Below are 20,142 nucleotides of genomic sequence, written 5' to 3' on the forward strand. Positions count from 1 at the left end.
ACTTACCTAAGTTCAAACAGATTTCAAAATTAGGACTAGGGTAGTCTGAAGTTTGTGCTCTTTCTGTTAGCCTACATTTAGTTCTTCAACTTGAATATGTGTGTGTGTATGTGTGTGTGTGTATATATATATATATATTTTTTTTTTTTTCCCCCTTTCCCCAGCACTCTTTTCTGAAAAGGATCTTATTACTCTTGGGGACTAAGGTACACACACACACAGAGCCCAAGTTATCAGCATCTTTTTTTTATTTATTGTATTGGAGGAGTTGGAAATAACACAAGCCTGTTTTAAGAACTAAGGAAATTCCAAGTAAGTTGAAAAAATGGGATGTTGAAAAACACACAAAATAATTCTAAAACAATCTATACATTTCAGAACATCATGAGAGGCCTGAGGGTTATGCATGAAGAAGTGTGCTCAGTAGCATCTTATACAAAATAACCAAAGTCAAGTTCATTTCCTCCCCATCTAGACCAGACTCCTGGATCCACAAACCAAACCATAATTCCTGGGGACAGTGAAGAGAGAGAGAGAGGTTTGAGAGACAGACAGGGACAGAGGAAGGCAGAGAGACAGGGAAAGAGAGAGGAGAGGAGAGGACTTAGGTTAAGATTGCTTCCTCTGCTTCTGTGTTATTTGAATCAACTCATTTGGCCTCAAGCACTTAATCATTTCATTCCTCTTTCTAGTTTTATTTTGAGGCATTAAGAGGGAAGAATCGCCATGGGAGCTAAAGAGGGCCTTTTCCTCTTTCTAGCTGTTGCTTCTGGATTCCCTTACCCAAGGCCCAATGCATATGTTTGGCCAGATGGCTTGGACTCTTGGTGGCGGATTCAGCTGCTCAAGAACATGGTTGTGCTTAACCTCATCAACTTGACTCAGCGTCAGTTCATCCTGGGGTTGGAGTGTGATACCGATCAGTTTAATTAGTTTAATGAGGGCTGAGGGAACTGGTCCACATTTTGAATCTGTTGCACAGAACAAATTGGTTTGTCTCACTCCTGCTTGATTGTTTCAGCATTCAGAAGGCGAGCGGCTCTCATTAACCATTTTGGAAAAAGATTTTTCACTCCCATCCTCTCCTGTGAGAAGTTGGGTGCTGTCCAGGGTATCAACACGGACTGGAGTCCAGGAACCAGGTTCTTCAAAAGGTGTGTTTCTAAACAACGCAAACTCAGAGTACACTGACTGAACATTTAATCCACTGGGAGACAGAACTCTGTAGCGTAGGAATTCCTGCTCCAATAAAAAGCAGTGTTTGAGCTTTTTGCCTAAAGCGTGGTCTCCATAGTAGGGAGAGCTTTTGAGGTTTGAGAATAAACTGTTAGGATTTTTTATATATCTATTTTGTTTTAAATTTCTACCTTTTATATGTTTTATGCTATCTATCTATATAGAAAGATATATATATATATATATATCTGCATGGGAGGGGAATGTTCATTTTTCTTCTGAGGGGCATTGATCAGAATACTTGATCATAGATCCAGAGGGATCAAGAGGTCAGTCTGGATTCCTGGGACTGGGGAGTCATATCAAGGGAATTGATAGCAAAGCTGCTGGTGGTGGTAGTTTTAGAGATGTAGGATTGAAGCCAAGCACTAAGCCTATTGGAGAGGGAAACGTCTCTCCTCCCTCCTCACTGACCCAGACAAACACTGCATCTGGGCAGAAGAGAGGCAGACAAGGTTTGGAAGTCTTGTAGACAATGCTGAACTGAGCACGGGGAATGGGGACCATAGGGGCAGATGAATGAGTTCACTCCAAGCTCCAGGGCATTATGGAAAGCTCCTGACTCAACTCCATGATAGGGAGGTGTTTACACATCAAAAAGCTCTTCATAATAGGCACTGGGGTCTTCCTGAGACCGAGTGACCACCTTGAACTGACGCCGGAGGAAGCCACCATAGCGCTTCTGGTTGTCCCACTTGAGCTTGGGACGGATGCGCCGTAAGAATCCCCCGTAGCGCTTGTACAGGTCCTCATGGCCCACCTCACCCCCCTCCCCTTCCCCAGCCTCCTTCCCGGTCACCTCTGAGCTCCTCTTGGGGTATTTGCGCAAAAATCCCCCATAGCGTTTGACCTGCTCCTTGGGTTCCTCCTCATTGGAATCCCGCGTTTCAGCCTCCAGGGCGCCATCATTCAGCTGAGCATCCCCCATCAACTCAGACTCTGCATCCTCCCCCAACCTGCCAGAGAGACCCCTGAGCTTCTCTGCCAGGCTGCTGCTCAGAGCATTCTTCTCTGCTGGGGTGCTGAGAAGGAATCTGTTTTTCTCTAGTTCCTTCAAGTAGGGCCTGATGTGCTTGGCTGGCTCACTGCTGGACTCTTCCAAAACTGTCTTGCTCTTCAAGTCTTCCTTGCCATTGAGCCCAACGGTGAAGGGAGTGAGGAAAGACAGAAGGCCCTGGCACCTCTCCCACTCCTGAGCAGGCTGCAGAGCAGCCTGGCATTCCAGGGAGCAAACCTGCAAGAAACCCCAAAAGACCACAGTGGTAATGCCACCTCCATCAAACTATCAAGCCATAAGCTCCTGCTCCAGAGAGTCCCCTGTCCAGTGTCTGAGAAAATTAAAAAACCATTACTAAGCAACAGGGCACCCACTTTCATGCTCCCAATGGTGCCTAAAGGTAAGTGACTTTATGCCCATGTGGAGGATGAGGAAAGATGAACCAGCTTTTCCAAGGGCCCATGGCTACAGATGACACTGTCAAAATTGGAAGGAAAATCTTCCCATAGTGCTCTGCTAGGCTCACCCATAATCTTCTGCTTCTGACTCCAGAGGGACTAGTTAGTTCCCCCAACCTTTCCTGGGTATAAAGGATGCTGCACACACTTTACACAGAGGAATAGAAGCAATGCAGAATGGTGGAAAGAACACATGTAAGGAGTTGTTTAAAGGCTCACCAAACCTGGGATGACTATATACTTCATAAAAGTAGGGAGGAGTCAAACATGATGACGATGGTGTTGATAATGACAGTGACCACAATGACAATACTAGACAGTACTGGAACTTGAACCCACGTTCTAATGCCACGAATCACCATACTTAAGCACTGGGCACTTCTGAGATCAGACCAATACATGGGCAGCACATGGTGTGCTGTGCGCATCTCAGTGAAGAGTGGCTAGAGTTAATACTTTGCATCATCAGCTCATGGAATCACTCCCATTTTGCATGCAAGGACACTGAGGCTCAGAGAGGGGGTTCCAGGGTCATGGAACTAGAAATTGGCAGAACCAAAGCCCATGTTCTGTCCACCATACCCTTGAACCTTTATTACAGCTGTCTGCTGTTGTGGGAGAGGCACAGGGAGGAGCTTGATGCAAAGTATAGCCAGCAAGGCCAGCCAAGTGGTGGTGTAAAGAGCTCCTTCCATGAGATTGACTATATTTGGGAGTGCCCATCAGCCTGGTTGTGAGAAGCCCTGAAAAGTTCATCTTGGGTTGCCAATACCCAAAGTCAACATCACCTCATAAATGACACTCCTTGTTATCAGGCAACAGGCTCCTGGAAACCTGAGCTTTGCTCCCAGACCTGAGTGAGCCTATGGTGGTAAGGTCTGGAGAGGGAACATGAGTCTGGAAAACAGTTGTCCCTAGCTGCCCAGACTGACCACAGGGCAGCACGTAGTCTTCACATTCTGGGATGAGTCTACAGAACAGGCTCGCAGCTGCCCAGGCCTGCTACCTTCCCTCTCTGGGCTCCACAAACAGACTGCCCCTTCCATGCACTTTGGCATTGAGGAGCCTTGCCTGAAACTCACCAGGGGGTTGATGGGTTGGGGCCCATCCTGGGTCTTCACAGCACACAGGGAGCACTGGGCCAGGCAGTCCGCTGTGACAGAGGGGAGTGCAAGCAGGCAAGCAGCCAGTACCAGACCTTGCCACACCATTCTGTCTTGGCTTTTCCTGCTGGAGAGGGAGAAAGAGGAAAGGAAATCTGTGATCGCCTACTCTGTGCAGTGTGTCCTTAGCCTGCAAAGCCAACTTTCGCTGGCAGCACTGCACTGCAAGGCAACCGTTCGTGTTCCCATTCTACAGCCAAGAATACAGGCCTATGGAGGAGCAGTGGGTGCCCAAGGCCAGTGGTCAAGGAAGGGAACTAACATGCTGAGTGCCAGCAGTGTACTAAGAGCTTTCCTACATGCTCACATTCAATCTGCCCAACAGCTCTTAATGTGGGTTGTACTGTTAGACAGATAGGAAAGTGGAGGCTCAGAGAGGGGAAGTGATTGCTTACACAGCCAGGAAGTGGACAAGAATCAAAACCCACTCTGACCATTCACCAAGCCAGACGTGGTTATCTGTTTCTCTGCATCCTCTGAAGCTTCTACCCGTTGCCCGTTTCCCCTTTTCCCCAGGCTGGCCCCAGCCCAGTCCTTTCTGCTGTGGGCATTCCCCATGCCAGCACTCCTCCTTGCCATGGCTGCACCTTCACCGCTCTCCATGCTGGCCCCCCTGCCTCCACTCCTTTGCTGTTCGCTCCTGCCCACCTTGACATGCCCTTCTTGGTGTATCAATTCTGGGATCAGAACCATTGGATTGGGTCAGGCTGGGCCTTCTCCTAAATGTCAGAAAAGTGAAGATGCTCAGTCGTGTCCAACTCTTTGTGACCCCAAGGACTGTAACCTACCAGTCTCCTCCATCCATGGGATTTTCCAGGCAAGAATACTGGAGTGGATTGCCATTTCCTTCTCCAGGAGATCTTCCCAACCCAGGGATTGAACCCGGGTGTCCCGCATTGTAGGCAGATGCTTTACCATCTGAGCCACCAGGGAAGTACTAAATGTCAGAGACACCCTCAATTCTGACCCTATAGCCAGCTCTTCAACTCTGTATTCTGACCACATTTAGCTACTTGTAAATCTCCTAATGAATGGAGCGGCACCTGTCCCACCTCTGGCCCTTTGCACATGCTAGGGCCAGAGAATCCTCCTAGAAAATCCTCTTCCTAGAAAACCCTCCTGTCCTCCCCTGTTATGTGTCATTTTGGCCCTAGAGTAGATGTCGTCTCCTCCAGGCAGCTTTCTCTGATCTCTTACGTGGAAGGGGTGTTTCTTCTTGTATTTTTCCCGAGATTTGTGCCTCCTCCTTTAAACTATTCCACTTCTCAGTAACTACGTATGTGAGTCTTTAAACTTTGGTTCCACGAAGGCAGGAGCTGTGACTTGTTTTCATCTCTGAAACACTTTCTCTGTGTTCCCCAAACATGCCAGGCTTGCCCCTACCTCAGGGCCTTTGAACTCCCTGTTTCTCCATCTGTGGTACTGTGGCCTCAGATTTTTACCTGGCTCACTCCTGTAACTAAAGGAATTCAGTGTCACATCCCCTGGGAGGTGTTGGCTGACCCCAGGGTTTAGCATGGCTTCCTGGTTTTCTTGCATTCCCGTGCTTTTGTTTTCATCGGAACATTCACCATCTCAGACTATCCTACTGTTTGATGCTTGTCATTGTTTATTACATCTCTCCCTTAGAATATTAGCTCCCTGCAGGCACAGACCTTAACTGGCATGTTCCCCACTATAACCCAGCACGCACAAATCTGACCAGCAGATAGCAGGCCCTCAATAAATCCTAAGCAGATGAATTAATGCTTCGCAAAGAGTCTGTTAAAGGCTGTTCCTTTCATAGTTAACTCCTTATAAACCAAATATCAAGATGCAAAGCTGCCAAGTAGGAGCACAGAGCTGGAAATGGGCAGGGCTGTAACACTCTCTCCATCTTGGTCTCTGTAATCTGCTGCCTCCATCACTGCTCTCAGAGACAGCTGTCTCCTCCCTCCCCGCTCCATCCCCCAGATCCTCCTGCACATTGCCCTGTTTGCTCAGGTGATGAGGGGGAGTTATAAGATTCCACCTGTGGCTCCAGGGCTCCATGCCATAGCCCAGAGCTGGTCTCAGAGCACATAGGAGGTTTCCCTCTAAAGCATGCCTGACAAGGAGCCGGGCCACCATCGATGGAGCCGCTCCTGTGCTTCGGGCCTTGACTGAGCCCCTACGTCTGTTGTCTCATCCATCCATGCCCAGGGAGAAGGACACTTCCAGTTCTGTGAGTTCCCCGTGCCCTCCAGTGAGTGGTGAAAGTGGGGTGTAGGCCCATTCTCTTTGACTCACCACATGTGTGCTTGTAATGACTACAGTTTCTAGAACCATTTTGATTTATTAACAGCTGAACCTCCCTCCAGAGGGCCTCATGCACAAGGCTTTTACTTGCATATTATTCCCAACCCACCTGCCAAGTGTAAGAGGTGGGCCTTCTTATCCCCACTTTGTATATGAGAAAGTTGGTGCTCAGAGAGGCTTGGCAAATCTCCTGAGGCCACACAGCGATCAAAGGTGAGAACTCAGGCTCATCTGAGGCTGGGCTAGTTCTGTTCTCCTAGGTACAGAAGCTCAGAGAATAAACCTCACGTAGGTGGGCCTGGGTCCATCCCATGCCTCTCTCCTTCCTCGAGTTTTTCTCATGCTCTATCAGCTGCTGAGCGGATTTGGGTTCCAGGTCAGTGAGCTGTGCTATTTATGTGCAGATATAAAGCAGCAGCTCATGTTTTCCTCCTATCAGCGATGGCTGGGCTGGCCTGGTACAAGATTAGCAAGGTCTTGCTCATCCACTGGGGACGGGCAGCAGCACCACCCTCTCTCTCCTGGCCGGAAGCTTCCTGTCAGTGGCTACAGTAGGAAGCTGGATTTGAGATCTCACCGTCCCACACAAATACAGTGACAATATCCCTTCCTTTCATCCATTTCCTTTATATTTAGCAATGATCATTCTAGCCAGTCTGATGGTTGGTGAGCATTCATGATGTTCTGAGTAACGTTCATGAATGAACTCATTTATACTCACAGCAACTGTGTGGGGTGGGTACTATTGTCATGCCCACTTCACAGATGAGAAAACTGAGTTAAGACGCCTGCAAAGACTCTAGAGCTAGTTAGCAGAAAAGCTGGAATTTGCACCCAGGCAGTCTGGCTCCAGAGCCCACCTTCCTAACCAACAGGTATGGCCCCAGCTCCTTCAAGGCACCCCAGCCTCCAGCTCCTTCCTCCTGCTTCCAGAACTGCCTCTAATCTTGCCCCCCGAGAACCCTGCACAAGCACCCAGAGGACAATTCTGAATCCAGTCTGACTGCACCCTGCCCTGCATTCAGCTTCTCCATCACCTTTGAGAGGATCTGCCCCTTAGCCAGGCTGTCCAGGGCTTTCCTGCCGAGGAGAGCCGCCGTTGACCAGCTTACCATGTACTGGGCCCTCTGCTGAGTCCTGTATGTGTCTCAGTATAAGGGGTGCTTGTAACAACCCCCTAAGGCTGGGACTGATATTCTCCCCATTCTACAGTGAGGAAGTAGAGGCACAGAGAGATCACACCATTTAAGCAAGGAACCCCAGCAAGGACACGCAGGCAGGCTGGGTGTGAGCTCCGTCTGACCTGGGCCTGACCATATCACCTGCAGTTCTACAAGAAATGCCCTCTGTGCCCTGTCCCCCAAACTTTTGCACATTTATCACCACCTCCACACTCCCATCTCCCTCTGACCTGCCTGCCTCTCATTGTTCTTTGAAACTCAATCTTAGTTACCTCCTTCAGGAAGTCTGTCTAGATTAGGCTTCTCTGACTGCTCAAAGTTCTCTGTGTATCACGCAACTGCCTCCTTCTAAGCTCCCTGCCAGGGCAGACTCTGTAAGTGCAGAGTCCCTGAGGTGAGAGAGGCTGTGTGTGAGGATGACAAGGAACAGCACAGGGAGGAGAGAGGAGATGTGGGCAGAGGCCACGTGCTGTCAGCCCTTGCAGGCCAACGTGCAGCTTGCATTTCATTCTCATGTGATGAGAAAACTAAGGAAGTTAGATTGTTAAATGAATGAATGAACGATGATGTCCCCCGCGCCGAACGCAGAGCTAGAATAGGAACAAGAACATTCTACACATGTGTAGAATGAATAACAGGCAACCCTGGATCTCTCAGAAACCCAGTTTGAATTTTTCTGACTCACACTTCTGTGCCCCCAGAGAAACCCCACTGATCCATAGGACTTCTAAAACCAATACCTGCTAAAGAAATTCAGCAGGTGTTAATGAAACCATGGGGAGAGGTGGGGGCAGGCCCGGGGTAGAGAAGAGGCAGAGTGGAAAGGGGAGAGAGGAAGAAGGGGCATCAGACCAAGGGAGTGAAGTAAGGGAAGGAGGGGACAGGGAGGAAGTGAAAACCAGTCAAAGACAGAGAACAGGGAGAGAGAGGGGGAAGTAGCTAAAGCAGAGACACAGAGAAGCAGAGGAGAGAGAGGCAAGGCTGTCGAGGGGAAGACGCAGAAAGAGCGGATGGGGGCAGAGGAGGAAACGGGGAGTATGAAGGATCCATTCCAACTTCACTTGGGCTACAGGAGATGGAAACGAAAAAGGCAAAAAGGGGTAATAACATAGGACCTAGAACATCGGAGAAACAAACAAAAAAAAGGTGTTGAACGAATTAAATGCCATGAATAGAGACCTTACTGATCCTTCCAGGTGGCTCAGACGGTAAAGCGTCTGCCTACAATGCCTACCATGTGGGAGACCTGGGTTCAATCCCTCGGTCAGGAAGATCTCCTGGAGAAGGAAATGGCAACCCACTCCAGTATCCTTGCCTGGAAAACCCCATGGATAGTGGAGCCTGGTAGGCTACAGTCCATGGGGTCGCAAAGAGTCAGACACAACTGAGCGACTTCACTTCACTTCAGAGACCTTACTATGTACTGATGGGTTGAGAGCTCTGTGTTCATCAATCCAATAACAGAGCCTACTCAGTGCCAGGCTGTGTGTTACCACTTTACACGTGTTATTCTCACCCCCACAACACTCACGCTGGCATACCCACTGCATGTGGGGCAAGACTGAGGCTGGGAGAGGAGTTCCTTGCCCAGGTTTCCTTGGCTTGTAAGGGGGAGCGTTAGACCTTCGAATGGATCTCTCTGGTGTCTAACAGCAACACATCAGCCCTGAGGTTTTCCTAAACAACCCTGCTTCCTTCCTTGTGTAGGATAAACAAATTATTGAGTAACGTCAGTTGAGTCCCCCGGGAGCCTTTTCGCCTTTGCTGTGAGGATTAGCTTGGAAGTCATACATCAGAGATAGCCCTGCCGGCTCATCCCCGACTTGGGAGGAGTCAGGAGAAAAGGAACTTTGCTGTTCAACTCTGTGTGAGATGCGGAAGTGAGTCTGCTGAATGAGCTCGAGGGGCAGTGAGTCAGCGCACAGACCCCGGGGACGGGGCCGAGGTATGGGGCTTGCAGAGATATCTATGCTGAAGGAGCCTCCGAAGGGCCTCCCAAAGGAAAACCTCTGCACTTGCTAGTTTAGGAAGCATTTCCTCAGCCACCACCTCGAGGCACATTGTGACAGCCCAGCCAGGAAAGCAGGGGCTGGCTGGGGAGAAGGGTGACTCTCTCCTAAGGGAAAAGGACATTTTGGACTCGTCAGCCTCCATAATCACATGATCCACTCCCTCTAATAAATCTTTCTCTGTATGTACACATCCCACCATTTCTGTTTCTCTGCTGCTGTTGCTGCTGCTGCTAAGTCGCTTCAGTCGTGTCCGACTCTGTGTGACCCCATAGATGGCAGCCCACCAGGCTCCTCTGTCCCTGGGATTCTCCAGGCAAGAACACTGGAGTGGGTTGCCATTTCCTTCTCCAGTGCATGAAAGTGAAAAGTGAAAGTGAAGTCGCTCAGTCGTGTCCGACTCTTAGCGACCCCATGGACTGCAGCCCACCAGGCTCCTCCGGCCATGGGATTTTCCAGGCAAGAGTACTGGAGTGGATTGCCATTGCATTCTCTGTTTCTGGAGAACCCTGATTCATACACCATCCTGTTTGTTTACTGTCTTGTGACAAAAGCACAGCTGAGCACTGAAGCAGGTACCAGACTGCCCAAAAGTGTTCCCGTCCTTTACAGAAAAAGCTTGCTGATCCCTGCTTTCATTATTTTATAGCCCTTTTATAATTCTAATTATTCTAACAGTTTTGAAGCTGATTTTCTTGGGGAAATCAGAGACTAATCACCCCCTCTTCCCAGCCCCTGTCTTCTCATCTGTCAATGGGCTGTGTGTCGCCTGCCATCGTGGCTCCATTCGGACCCCTGGACGGACCCAGTAAAGGCCAGCGCACCGTAGATCTTTCTTCACCAAGGGCCCAGAGTTCCTTCAAAGGTAAGGGACTGCTTGCCCTCTTCTCCCCTCTCAATATTTCTACCTTATAGTTAGAGGGCTCTGAGGAGCAGCGAGCATTTTCATTTAAAAAGCCAGCAAGGAATAATAATGGCTTGATTTAACATCACAATTATCTCTCTGAGCACTTTATCGCATATGATTATCCCTATTTGATAGAAGAGGAAATGGGAAAAGGTAGAAATGAAGTCACTTGTTTAAGGTCACAACATGAGTCAGGAGGGAAATGGAGACAGAATTGGAGCCTCCCACACCCAGGCCACGACTCCAGCAAGCGCTGCGCTGCCAGTTTGGGCCAGACCCCAGTCTCCCATGGACCCTCCAGGGTGGTGCTAGTATTATAGGCTCAGGCTCCTGGTGGAAGAGGGAGGACCATGTGACAGAGCCCCCCACCCCCCACCCCAACGCCTAAGCAGGTGTGTAGCTGAGACAGAACTCAGTCCTCCTCATGGCCTTCTGAGGGCCCAGCAAAGGCCTGTATCTCATCAACATCCTTTAGCAGGCTCTGGTAGCCTGGGCACTATTAGCCCATCTACTCGGTGGGAAAACAGAGGCTTGGAGAAACAAAATGACTGGGCCAAGAGGCCAGGGCACAGGGCGCAGGCTGCTTAGCGCCAGCCTGAGACTCTGCTCCACAAACCACCTGAACTCTAGGCATGATCACGGTCCTGAAGACCAGACTGTTCCAGGACTTTGACCCCACTCAAAAATACATAAAGTTCACCTTTGTGGGTCTCCAGTGGGCTGGCTAGCAGAATCCCCCCACCCCAGACTGGAAAACGGCACTTCTGTTAGGCCCTTAGAGTCATTAACAAAGAATGGACCATCAACCTAGAGGTTGGACAGAGGGACCACCCTGCAAACCATGGTCATGACTGGATCATTAAGTATAGTTTTGAAAGAATGCCTTTTGAGAGCAGGATTCCTATGGAATTCCGACCCTTTGTTATCAGATGCAATTAAGAGATGGAGAGAAAAGCAGTGGAGGGTGGACAGAGAGATGGAGGTGAAAAGACAGACAGAGGGAAGAGAGGATGAGAAGTAAGGAGAGTGGCTGAGGGTTGCATATGGAGAGAAAGAGATGAAGTGCCTAGAAAAGCAGAGAGTAAGATGACAGGCCATGAGGGAGAAGAAAATACAGAGGAGACGCAGATGGGGAGAGGGTGAACGGGAATGAGAGGAAGAAGGTACAAAGAAGAGGAAGGCGGAGGAGAGGGGACAAGAGGTGGGATGGAGAGAAAGCAGAGAGCAAGTGGACCTTGATCAGGAGGTTGACCTCCTATGTGAATCACAAACACCAATTCCCTTCTCCCTCAATCCTCTGTTCTGCCCTGCATTTCCAGTGGCCAGTGGACCAGAGGTCCAATCACACAATGATTGCTCTGTAAGCTCTTGTCAGGTTAAATCAAACTGTCCAGTAATAGGCCAAGGGACCCAATGCTGATGAACACGTTGGCCCTGGTGAGCAAGCCTGTGACCTGCCGTAACCACTCCGGCCAGGGGGATGGCTGGAAAGATCCAGGAAGAGGCCTACTGAGCCAAGAGATGTGCTTCATGGCCCTGGGCCATTGCCCTGCCCCCAGGAGCTTCCATCTGGACCCAGGCTGGAGGGATTAATGACATCTAACTTCATAGTAGCCAGGGACACTTCTCCATCTCCAGGGCCTGATCCTGGGCTTACCTGAGTGTCTCCGATGTTTACTGTCTGTCACAAAGGCCAACTCTGTCGCAGTGAAATCGTTTTAGCCCTTTGTCAGATCCAGTGAGATTAGCCAACATTTATGGGCTGGGATGAGGGAAAACGGTGAAAGATATCAGCTAGCTGACTGCACTTTCTCAGACATGCGATGGAATCAAATCACCAACTATTGATCCCGCTTAGAAGATGGAAGACATCTAATAAATACAATAATTGTGCAAGAATGGCCCGAGAAGTGGGCAGTGGGCGGAGTGGGAGAGAGGATCAATCAAGAAGACACTTCAAGCCTGAGGCAGGAGCTGAAGACGTAAAAGTCTTCTGTTGGTGTGGAGAGAAGGGAGGGGGCAGGGAGGGGAGTGCCAGCCCCACAAACAGAAGTATTAGACACTACATCACATTTCCTGGCTGTAGCACACAGCGTGATGCAGTGGGATGATAGGCTGGGGGGCGGGGATGGCTCCATTTCTGACACTTTGAACAGTGAAAACTTGAGGAGTCACAGGAGCATTTGCTGAGCACCTACTAAATGCCAGGCATCTTACTGTATCTATCCCATGAGAATCTCACAATAACCTCAGGAGGTAAAATTACTGTCCTTATTGCCCAGAGGAGCAATTGCTCAGTAGGAAGCACTACTGTAGGCCCAGTCACACAGCAAATGAGTGGTGGATCTGGGACTTGAACCCAACACTGTCTTGGGTGTTGTGAGATGCTCATTTAGATGTCAAATGAAAATCTCCTGGCTCTTCAAGACCCTAATTCCTCTCCATATGCTTAAGGGGACAAGCCTCAGAGCTGGTCCCTTTGCCCACTCTACTAAAAAACGTGCTAGATTCTGCTAAGAAGTCTCTGTGGTTATCCCCTCCCAGCTGTAGTGGAAACACGGGATTCACCTGCCACCCATCACACCTCTAGCTCCTCTGGGGCAAAGCAGTGGGCTTGAGATCCCTTCAGCAACCTCCCCCAGGCAGCACAGCTCCCCCGGCTAGGGCTGCTGCAACAGCTCCCCCACGCAGATCTCAAAGCCTGGAGATAAATGACCTGTAAAAATAGAACAAAAGACAAGGTGGGGGGGCACTGGGGGGGAGAAGGTGAGGGAAAGAGATGGAAGGTGCAGCGGTGGCTCAGGGGTGCAGGGGGAGAAAATGCAGAGAAGAGGATTGACATGCTGTAACGTTTGGCAACAGATCTTCACTGGAAAGCCTGTCAAATTAGAAAGACAAGACTTGTATATTTTCCCAACCCTTGGGGAAAAAAATGGTAATGAAGACTTTTGGTCTGTGGGAAGGGAACTGAAATCAGATCCAATAACCTGAAGAGGTTGTTTCTCTTGGGAAGCTTGGAGGTTTAATTAAGGAATGTTTGTAAAGCTTGGAGAGATTCTATATAAAAGATAACCAGGAAAAAGTCTGAGGTCACAGAACTTACTATTCAATCTGGGAGTCATCAGCAAGTTCCCCCCCACCAACCCCCAAAGCTCACCAGCCTTTTTTGCAAGTCAAACTTTGAGATTCAATAATACTTTCTTTGAATGCAGATATCTTTTTACCAGAGCAAATGTCTTTCCCATCTGAGTTTCCTTCCCATCTAGCCTTGACTCCCTGCCTATAATTTACAAGAAAGCAACAAGTCCTCTCAAAGTAAGACCGACAAGAAATATCCTGCTATGCCTATGTCTCCTGGCATGCTGTCATTCTCTCTGCCTGTTCCCTCCCAACAAAACAACCCCAAACTTCACTTCTGTGTAAAATCACATCATAGGAAGCCCTCAAGCCAGCACCCTGTCAGCAATTAAACACGATCCAAAAAGAATGAAAAGGCTGAACTTGGTTATACATTGATGTACATGATACATGGTAAATGCCAGAGCTCTGACATCTCATTAATGTCCCCAAGCTCTTGTTCTGTAAGTCCAGTGAGAATCACTGACCTTTAAAATTACCCTGATGAGCTAAACCTTTCATTTCTTTCATCCAGGGCATCCTGCTCTCACATGGACACCGCTGTGGGGAGGCAGCCTGCCAGAGGAAGAAGCACCCCGCAGACAAAACCTAGGGGTGGTCCTCTTGGGAGGGAGCAACCCACCTGTTCAAGACAGGGCTGTACAGAGAAGGAAATTCTGAAGAGCAGTCTGTCTCGCACTGATCTGGCTTTTGTAAACTAACCGCATAACTCTTACTACCTCTGCCGGACAGTCAGACCCAAACCTGAAATTCCCCAGCCCAAGCTCCCACCTTCTCCAGGTTCAGAGAATCAGGAAAAAATAAATAAAACCAAGAGAGGGTTGCAGCACCCTCTGGATATTACCTGTGTTCCTCTTTGTCCCTGAGCAGCTTCAGGCCCAGCAGGTCGGAGGGTGGTGGCAGCGGGTGACTGGTCCAAGACTCAGGGACTGTCCTGACTCCAGCTCAGAAGGAGGTGTCAAAGAGGCAGCTGTGAGCACAGCCAAAGCCCCTCAGAATGGCAGTTCTGGTGCCTCGGCCCCCTTTTTATGGACTAGAGCCTCCCCCTGTCGCTCAGCCCTTGCTCAGCACAGGCTGCTCAGAGCCAATGGGGAAGTAGCTCAGAGCAGTCAGAGGCGCAGACCCCCGGGCCCTTCAACTCGAACTCCCTGGGCCCCACACAATAGGCTTCTCTTCGTGACAGGGGATGTGGGGGAGGAAGGCAGCCGCGTTGGGAGGGGGGAGGATCCTGTGTGTAGTGCTGTTTGTCACTTGAAATCCGGCCACTTCAGTCTTTGATGCATTTCCAGGAGAGTGTCACAGAAAAAAAGAGAGAGAGGTGGGGAAGGACAGAGCCAGGAAGAGTTAGAGAGACAGAGAGAGACTCAGAGAGAGAGAGAGAGATATGGAGACCGAGAAAGAGAAACAGACAAATGGATATGGAGACAGAAAGAGACAAGAGACAGAGTCAGAGAGAGACAGAGAGATAAATAGACAGATGGACACACAGAGAGTCAGACAGAGATAGAGAGACAGAGGGAGACTGAGAGGGAGGAACAGAAAAACAGATATAAAGACAGAAAGAGACAAGAGACAGAAACAGTCAGAGGGATACAGAGACAGATGGACACAGAGTCAGACAGACAAACAGATAAGAGACAGAGAGATTCAGACAGACATAGAGACAGAAGGAGGCAGAGGGAGAGAGAGAGTCAAAGAAACAGAGAGCAAAACAAAGATTCAGAGAGAATCAGTAACAGAGAGAGACCGTGTCAGAAGACAGGGAGCGATACAGACAAAGCAGGGAAGAAAGAGTCAAACACAGAGACACAAGGAGAGGGTCGACTATCAGAGAGAGGAAACCCGGAGAGACAGGTCGAAACAGAGAGACAGTCAGAGGAAGCGAGCTAAAGAAGCCAGGGCAGAAGACAAACTCAAGAGCCACACGACAAACAGATGCAGAGACAGAGGCTATGAGTCCTGTGAGAAGAAAGGGAAGAGGCAGAGGAAGCCAGCAGGGGCGTGAGCGGCCCTGGGCTGCGTGCTGTGGCGGCTCCGTGCACGGCTGGCGCATGTGTGTGCTGGAATGTTTTTTTGTGTACATTTGCCTGCAACTGACAGTCGACTCTGGTACATGCCTGAGCTGGTGCCAGGCACAACCAGCCCTGGCAGAAGCACAGCCCTTCCCCAGCAGCCAGGAGCCACGGTTTATTTTTCTCTGGCGGCAACACAGAATGAATATCATGAAATCCTCCTCAAAATCTGGGCTACAGTGTGCCTTTGCATGCACTATGGGCGGGGAGCAAACCCACCTCGTGGGCACCCTCAGCCTGTGCAGGGAGCAGTTTGAAGACTGTGCCTTTTGTGGCTCCAGATACCTTCTAGCATATAGGGGATCTCCGAGTTTGGAAGAGAACGCGCTTCTCCCCTCAGTCAGCAGCAGATCAGCAGTTTATGGTGGGCAGCACAGTTGTTTCAGAGGTCAGGAGGGGGCTGCCCATTTCACAGGAACCTATGCTGTATTGGGCAGTTAGCCAGTGTTGCTCGGTTTAATCTCCATGACCTGGCCAGGTAGTGAATATTATGTCCATTTTGCAGGTGAGGGAAAGGAAGCTTGAGGGCTGAGAAACTTGCTCAGATACATACAGCAAGTAAGTCACCAAGCAAGGATCCAAACTCAGGTTCATCTGACCCCTTCCTTGGACGTGAAGCCTTGACTCTGCCTACCCTGGAGGGCTGGGGGCAGGAGCTGCCTTCCCTGGGACTGTCCCTCCGTCTGCACAGTGTAGCAGAGGCTGCACCTAATACTATTTAGGTTGTGGATTGGACTCCCAGCTCTCGCTTACGAGGGGAGAGGCCCTAGACAAGTTTCCAGGCTCAGCTTCAGTTTGCTCATCTATAAAATGGGGATAGCAGCATCTAGATATTGTGAGGCTGAAACAAGAGATGTGCCACAGCGCGCATGACGAGAGTTCCGTGACCATGGGTCCTGATGATCAATAACATCATTCCTGCTCTGACACCCCCACGGTTCTCCAGGGCATCATCTTCTCTCGGCACCTGGTTCATTACAAGCTGGAAGATGCAAAGGGCTGTTCTCTGGGCACCGGCAATGTTTCAGACACTTCTGCACTGTTCATTGTATCCTCACAACAAGCAAACAGGGGGTGTGGATACCACAGTGCATCCTTGAACCCCTTGGGCAGCTGAAGTTCAGGGAGGCCCCGGACACACAAGGAAAGGGGAGGAATTGAACCCAGTCCCTCGGCCCCCAAGCTCAGCTCCCTCACATCCCCCTCCAGCCTTGAGAGGAGGTTTCCCTCCTCCCTTCCAGAGAGGACTCTTTGGGATCTGATCTTGTCCTCCTTTCTGTATTTGTCCCTTTTCCCAAACAGCGTGTTGGAGCTGACAGCAGATGCAAAGACCCGGGGTACTCCAGTTGAGTGAGTGAGTGGCTGCACCTCAGGCTGCTTCCCCACCTGGCAACCCAGAGGGGTTGGCTAAGAGGCTGCTCACTGCCACCTGAGTATCTGGGACCTGCAGTAGCTTCTTTACCCCCAAGGCCAAGTCCTCACCCCAGTGGCTCTGTCCTCTTCCTGCTCACCATCACCTCCTCCCCCTTGGCTCTACCTCTAGAAGCTCTTGGTAATAACCTTGAATAGACAAAGGCCCTAAGACATGGGATACCCATTCCTGAAAGCCAGCAGGCACTGGAAGAATAGAGGCATAGGGCTTCTCTTGATTTTTGTTCATCATAAAGAGAAGTAAGAACAGCAGGCATGGAGATGCTATGAATAGTCCTGCTTTAAGTCATTAATGTTTCCTATCCTTCACCCCCAGGGTCTATTGTCAGCCTTGAGAGCAAATAGTTCATTCACTTGCTTTTCTTTTCCTTCTTTTACGCACATACAGGACAAGGCCAGGAACAGCCTTCTCCCCTATCCTAGAAGAGCTTGTCACAAAACTCCCCCGCTCTGGGCTCAGAGATGCTCCATCACATCACAGACCCCACGGCAGCAGCACGTGGGATGGGAAACCATAGAACTGGAACAAGCTAACTTGGGCTCAAATCCCGACGCCCCCGCTTACTCTGGTGATGACTGGTGGATACCTGGCCTCCTTGAGCCCCCAAGTCTTCTGGAGACCGGGGACAGCACCCACCTTGTGCAGGGTCAGGAGTACCCCGATCTCTGCCGTGTCTTCAGGGCACACGTCTCTGATTCAGATCTTGACAGGAACCAAAATCAAAGGCAGAAGAGAAAGAGGCATTTGTAACCACCAGCCCTCAAACCATTCTGTTAGGGAGGAATAAGAAAGAACTTGGCAGGAGACAGAAAAGTGAAAACATAAAGGCAGCATCTTAAGGCCACCCTACATGCCAGGCCTTGTTGTCAACTGTTCACAGTTATTAACACCCTTGATTTTTCCCAACAGCCCTGCAATTAGAATGTTATCCCTACCCTGCTTTAGGGGACAGAGGCTGTGTGAAGGTTCAAAGTCGTGCAGATAGAACATAGCAGAGCACCGCCTGCATGGCCTCAAGCCAAGCCGTGAACTTCAGGCCTGTGCCCTGACCCAAGCTGAACTACTTCCCAGCCTTTCCCCACCCTGGTTCCGTCTCACTCACGAAGATCTGTGTCTTTCCTTTATCCACCTGTTGCCCTGGAAGGTGGGAGCCGCTGACCATGAGTTATTCGGGAGGATTCCAGGGAATTGAGTCCCCGCCCTCTGCTTGGCTTCCAGTCTTCACAGTGTGCCTGGCACGGCTCTCAGAGGACCCACACCAGCTGCTGGCTGTGGGAGCCATGTCTGCATGGCTGCCACGGGACAGACAAAGTCCAGGCCTGTGCTTGAGGTGGAGCAATGCTCAGTCTCTCTCTCTCTTACTCTCATACTGAAATGTAACAGTGCGTTTGGCCCTAGAAGTGCAATGCACAGCATGCAATTCTGCCCTCTCTATGCTCGTGATCGACTGGGGGCCGGTTGTAGGAAGAGGCCTTTCTTAGAGGTGTGATGAGTACCCGTCTGGAAGACCAGGATCACTGTGGGAAGACAGAAGAGGGGCTCCCAACCCAGCCTGGTGGGGGGTGGGGGTGGGGGAGCCGAGTCTGGGAGGTGAGAGCCAGGTGAGCTGGTGTGGGAGTAGGAATTGTCCAGCAAAGGGAGGGAAGGGCATTGTGGGCAGAGGCCTGGAAGCAGGGAGAGTTGAGAAGCCATCCTTGACTGCCCTCTTTCTCTGGCCCCACATCCAAGTCACTGGATGTCTTCACTGTTTGTGGCTCCGTCGCTCTGGTCTGGTCCCCATCACTTCTGTCATGGATGACAGCCCCAGCCCCACTGGCCCCTCCTTCCAGCTTTAGCCCCTACCTATTACTTGGGTCTTCAGCAACCTGAGAGATACTTTCACAAATGTAACTCAGATTATACTATGCTGCTGCTGCTGCTAAGTCGCTTCAGTTGTGTCCGACTCTGTACGACCCCATAGACAGAAGCCCACCAGGCTCCCCCATCCCTGGGATTATACTATACTTTTGTTTAAAATACTCCAGTAGTTTTCATCTCACTTGGAATACACTCCACACACCTCCCCTGCAGGGCCTTCTCTCTGCCGACCTCCCGCTTCATGCCCACTCACTGCTCAGCAGCCACCTCGGCTCCTGGCTGCTCCTCAGACACACCGAACACGTTTCTGCTTCGGAGACTTTGTGTGGTGCCTTCCATCTGGAACACTTCTTGGCTTCCTGTTCACTCCATCACTTCATGTAGGTTTTGGCTTAAACTTCACTTCCTCAAACAGGCCCCTTGCCCACCCTTTGCCCCATCAACCCTGATCCTTTGCCCAGCTCTATTTCTCTTCGTGGTGTTTGTCTCTGGCTGATGAGAGATGTCAGTTTGTCTGCTTGTTACCTGTGTACATGCTGGTGGAGTGGAGACTATGAAGGCAGGCATATTGTGGTGGTGGGGTGTAAAACAGTACAGCTGCTGTGGAAAAAGTGGTGGTTCCTCAAAATATTAAATATAGAATCACCATATGGCCTCACAATTCTGCACCTAGGTGTATGCCAGAAAGAACTGAAAACAGGGACACAAACAAATACTGGTACACCAGTTCACACCAGCATTGTTCACAAGAGCCAAACCAGTGTCAATCAACAGATGAATGGAGTAGTCTCTAAGTGTCATAGACTATTATTCAGCCATAAAAAGGACTGAAGTTCTGATACCTGCCGCAACATGGATGAACACTGAAACATTATGATAAGTAAAATAAGCCTGTAACAAAAAAGACAAATACTGTATAATTCTATGTCTATATTTAAAGGTATTTAGAATAGGCAAACTCATAATGACAGAAAATAGAATAGAAGTTACTAAGGGCTGGTTGCTTGCTAAGTCACTTCAGTCGTGTCCGACTCTGTGTGACCCCATAGACGGCAGCCCACCAGGCTCCGCCGTCCCTGGGATTCTCCAAGCAAGAATAGTGGAGTGGGTTGCCATTTCCTTCTCCAGTGCATGAAAGTGAAAAGTCAAATTGAAGTCGCTCAGTCATGTCTGACTCTTAGCGACCCCATGGACTGCAGCCTACCAGGTTCCTCTGTCCATGGGATTTTCCAGGCAAGAGTACTGGAGTGGGGTGCCATTGCCTTCTCCGACTAAGGGCTGGGAGGAGGTGTAAATAGTGCTTAAACATCACAGACTTTTTGTTTGGATGAAAAAAGTTCTGGAAATGGATAGTGATGATGGCTACCCAGCATTAGGAATGTATTTATAAGTTGTACACTTAAAAACACTTAGAA

The 20,142-nt window shown here is 49.9% G+C and overlaps 1 protein-coding gene across 3 annotated transcripts; it reads right to left on the reverse strand.

The window, feature by feature from the left end:
- Window positions 1-225: 225 nt before the first annotated feature.
- PDYN (prodynorphin) lies at window positions 226-18,792 on the reverse strand. 3 transcript variants are annotated; one of them, XM_027559274.1, is made up of 4 exons: window positions 17,507-18,792; window positions 14,211-14,336; window positions 3,774-3,921; window positions 226-2,470 (listed from the first exon to the last, which is right to left on the reverse strand). In XM_027559274.1, exons 3-4 carry the CDS (start codon window positions 3,900-3,902, stop codon window positions 1,823-1,825), a joined length of 777 nt encoding a protein of 258 aa, XP_027415075.1. In that variant the 5' UTR covers window positions 3,903-3,921; window positions 14,211-14,336; window positions 17,507-18,792; the 3' UTR covers window positions 226-1,822. The 3 variants fall into 3 exon arrangements, with proteins under 3 accessions (XP_027415075.1, XP_027415076.1, XP_027415074.1); XM_027559275.1 differs by lacking the exon at window positions 17,507-18,792 and having other exon boundaries at window positions 3,774-3,918; window positions 14,211-14,725; XM_027559273.1 differs by lacking the exons at window positions 14,211-14,336; window positions 17,507-18,792 and adding an exon at window positions 12,797-13,432.
- Between the last annotated feature and the right edge of the window lie 1,350 nt (window positions 18,793-20,142).

Source organism: Bos indicus x Bos taurus, chromosome 13 (assembly GCF_003369695.1).
Source record: "Bos indicus x Bos taurus breed Angus x Brahman F1 hybrid chromosome 13, Bos_hybrid_MaternalHap_v2.0, whole genome shotgun sequence".
Classification (NCBI taxonomy): domain Eukaryota; kingdom Metazoa; phylum Chordata; class Mammalia; order Artiodactyla; family Bovidae; genus Bos; species Bos indicus x Bos taurus.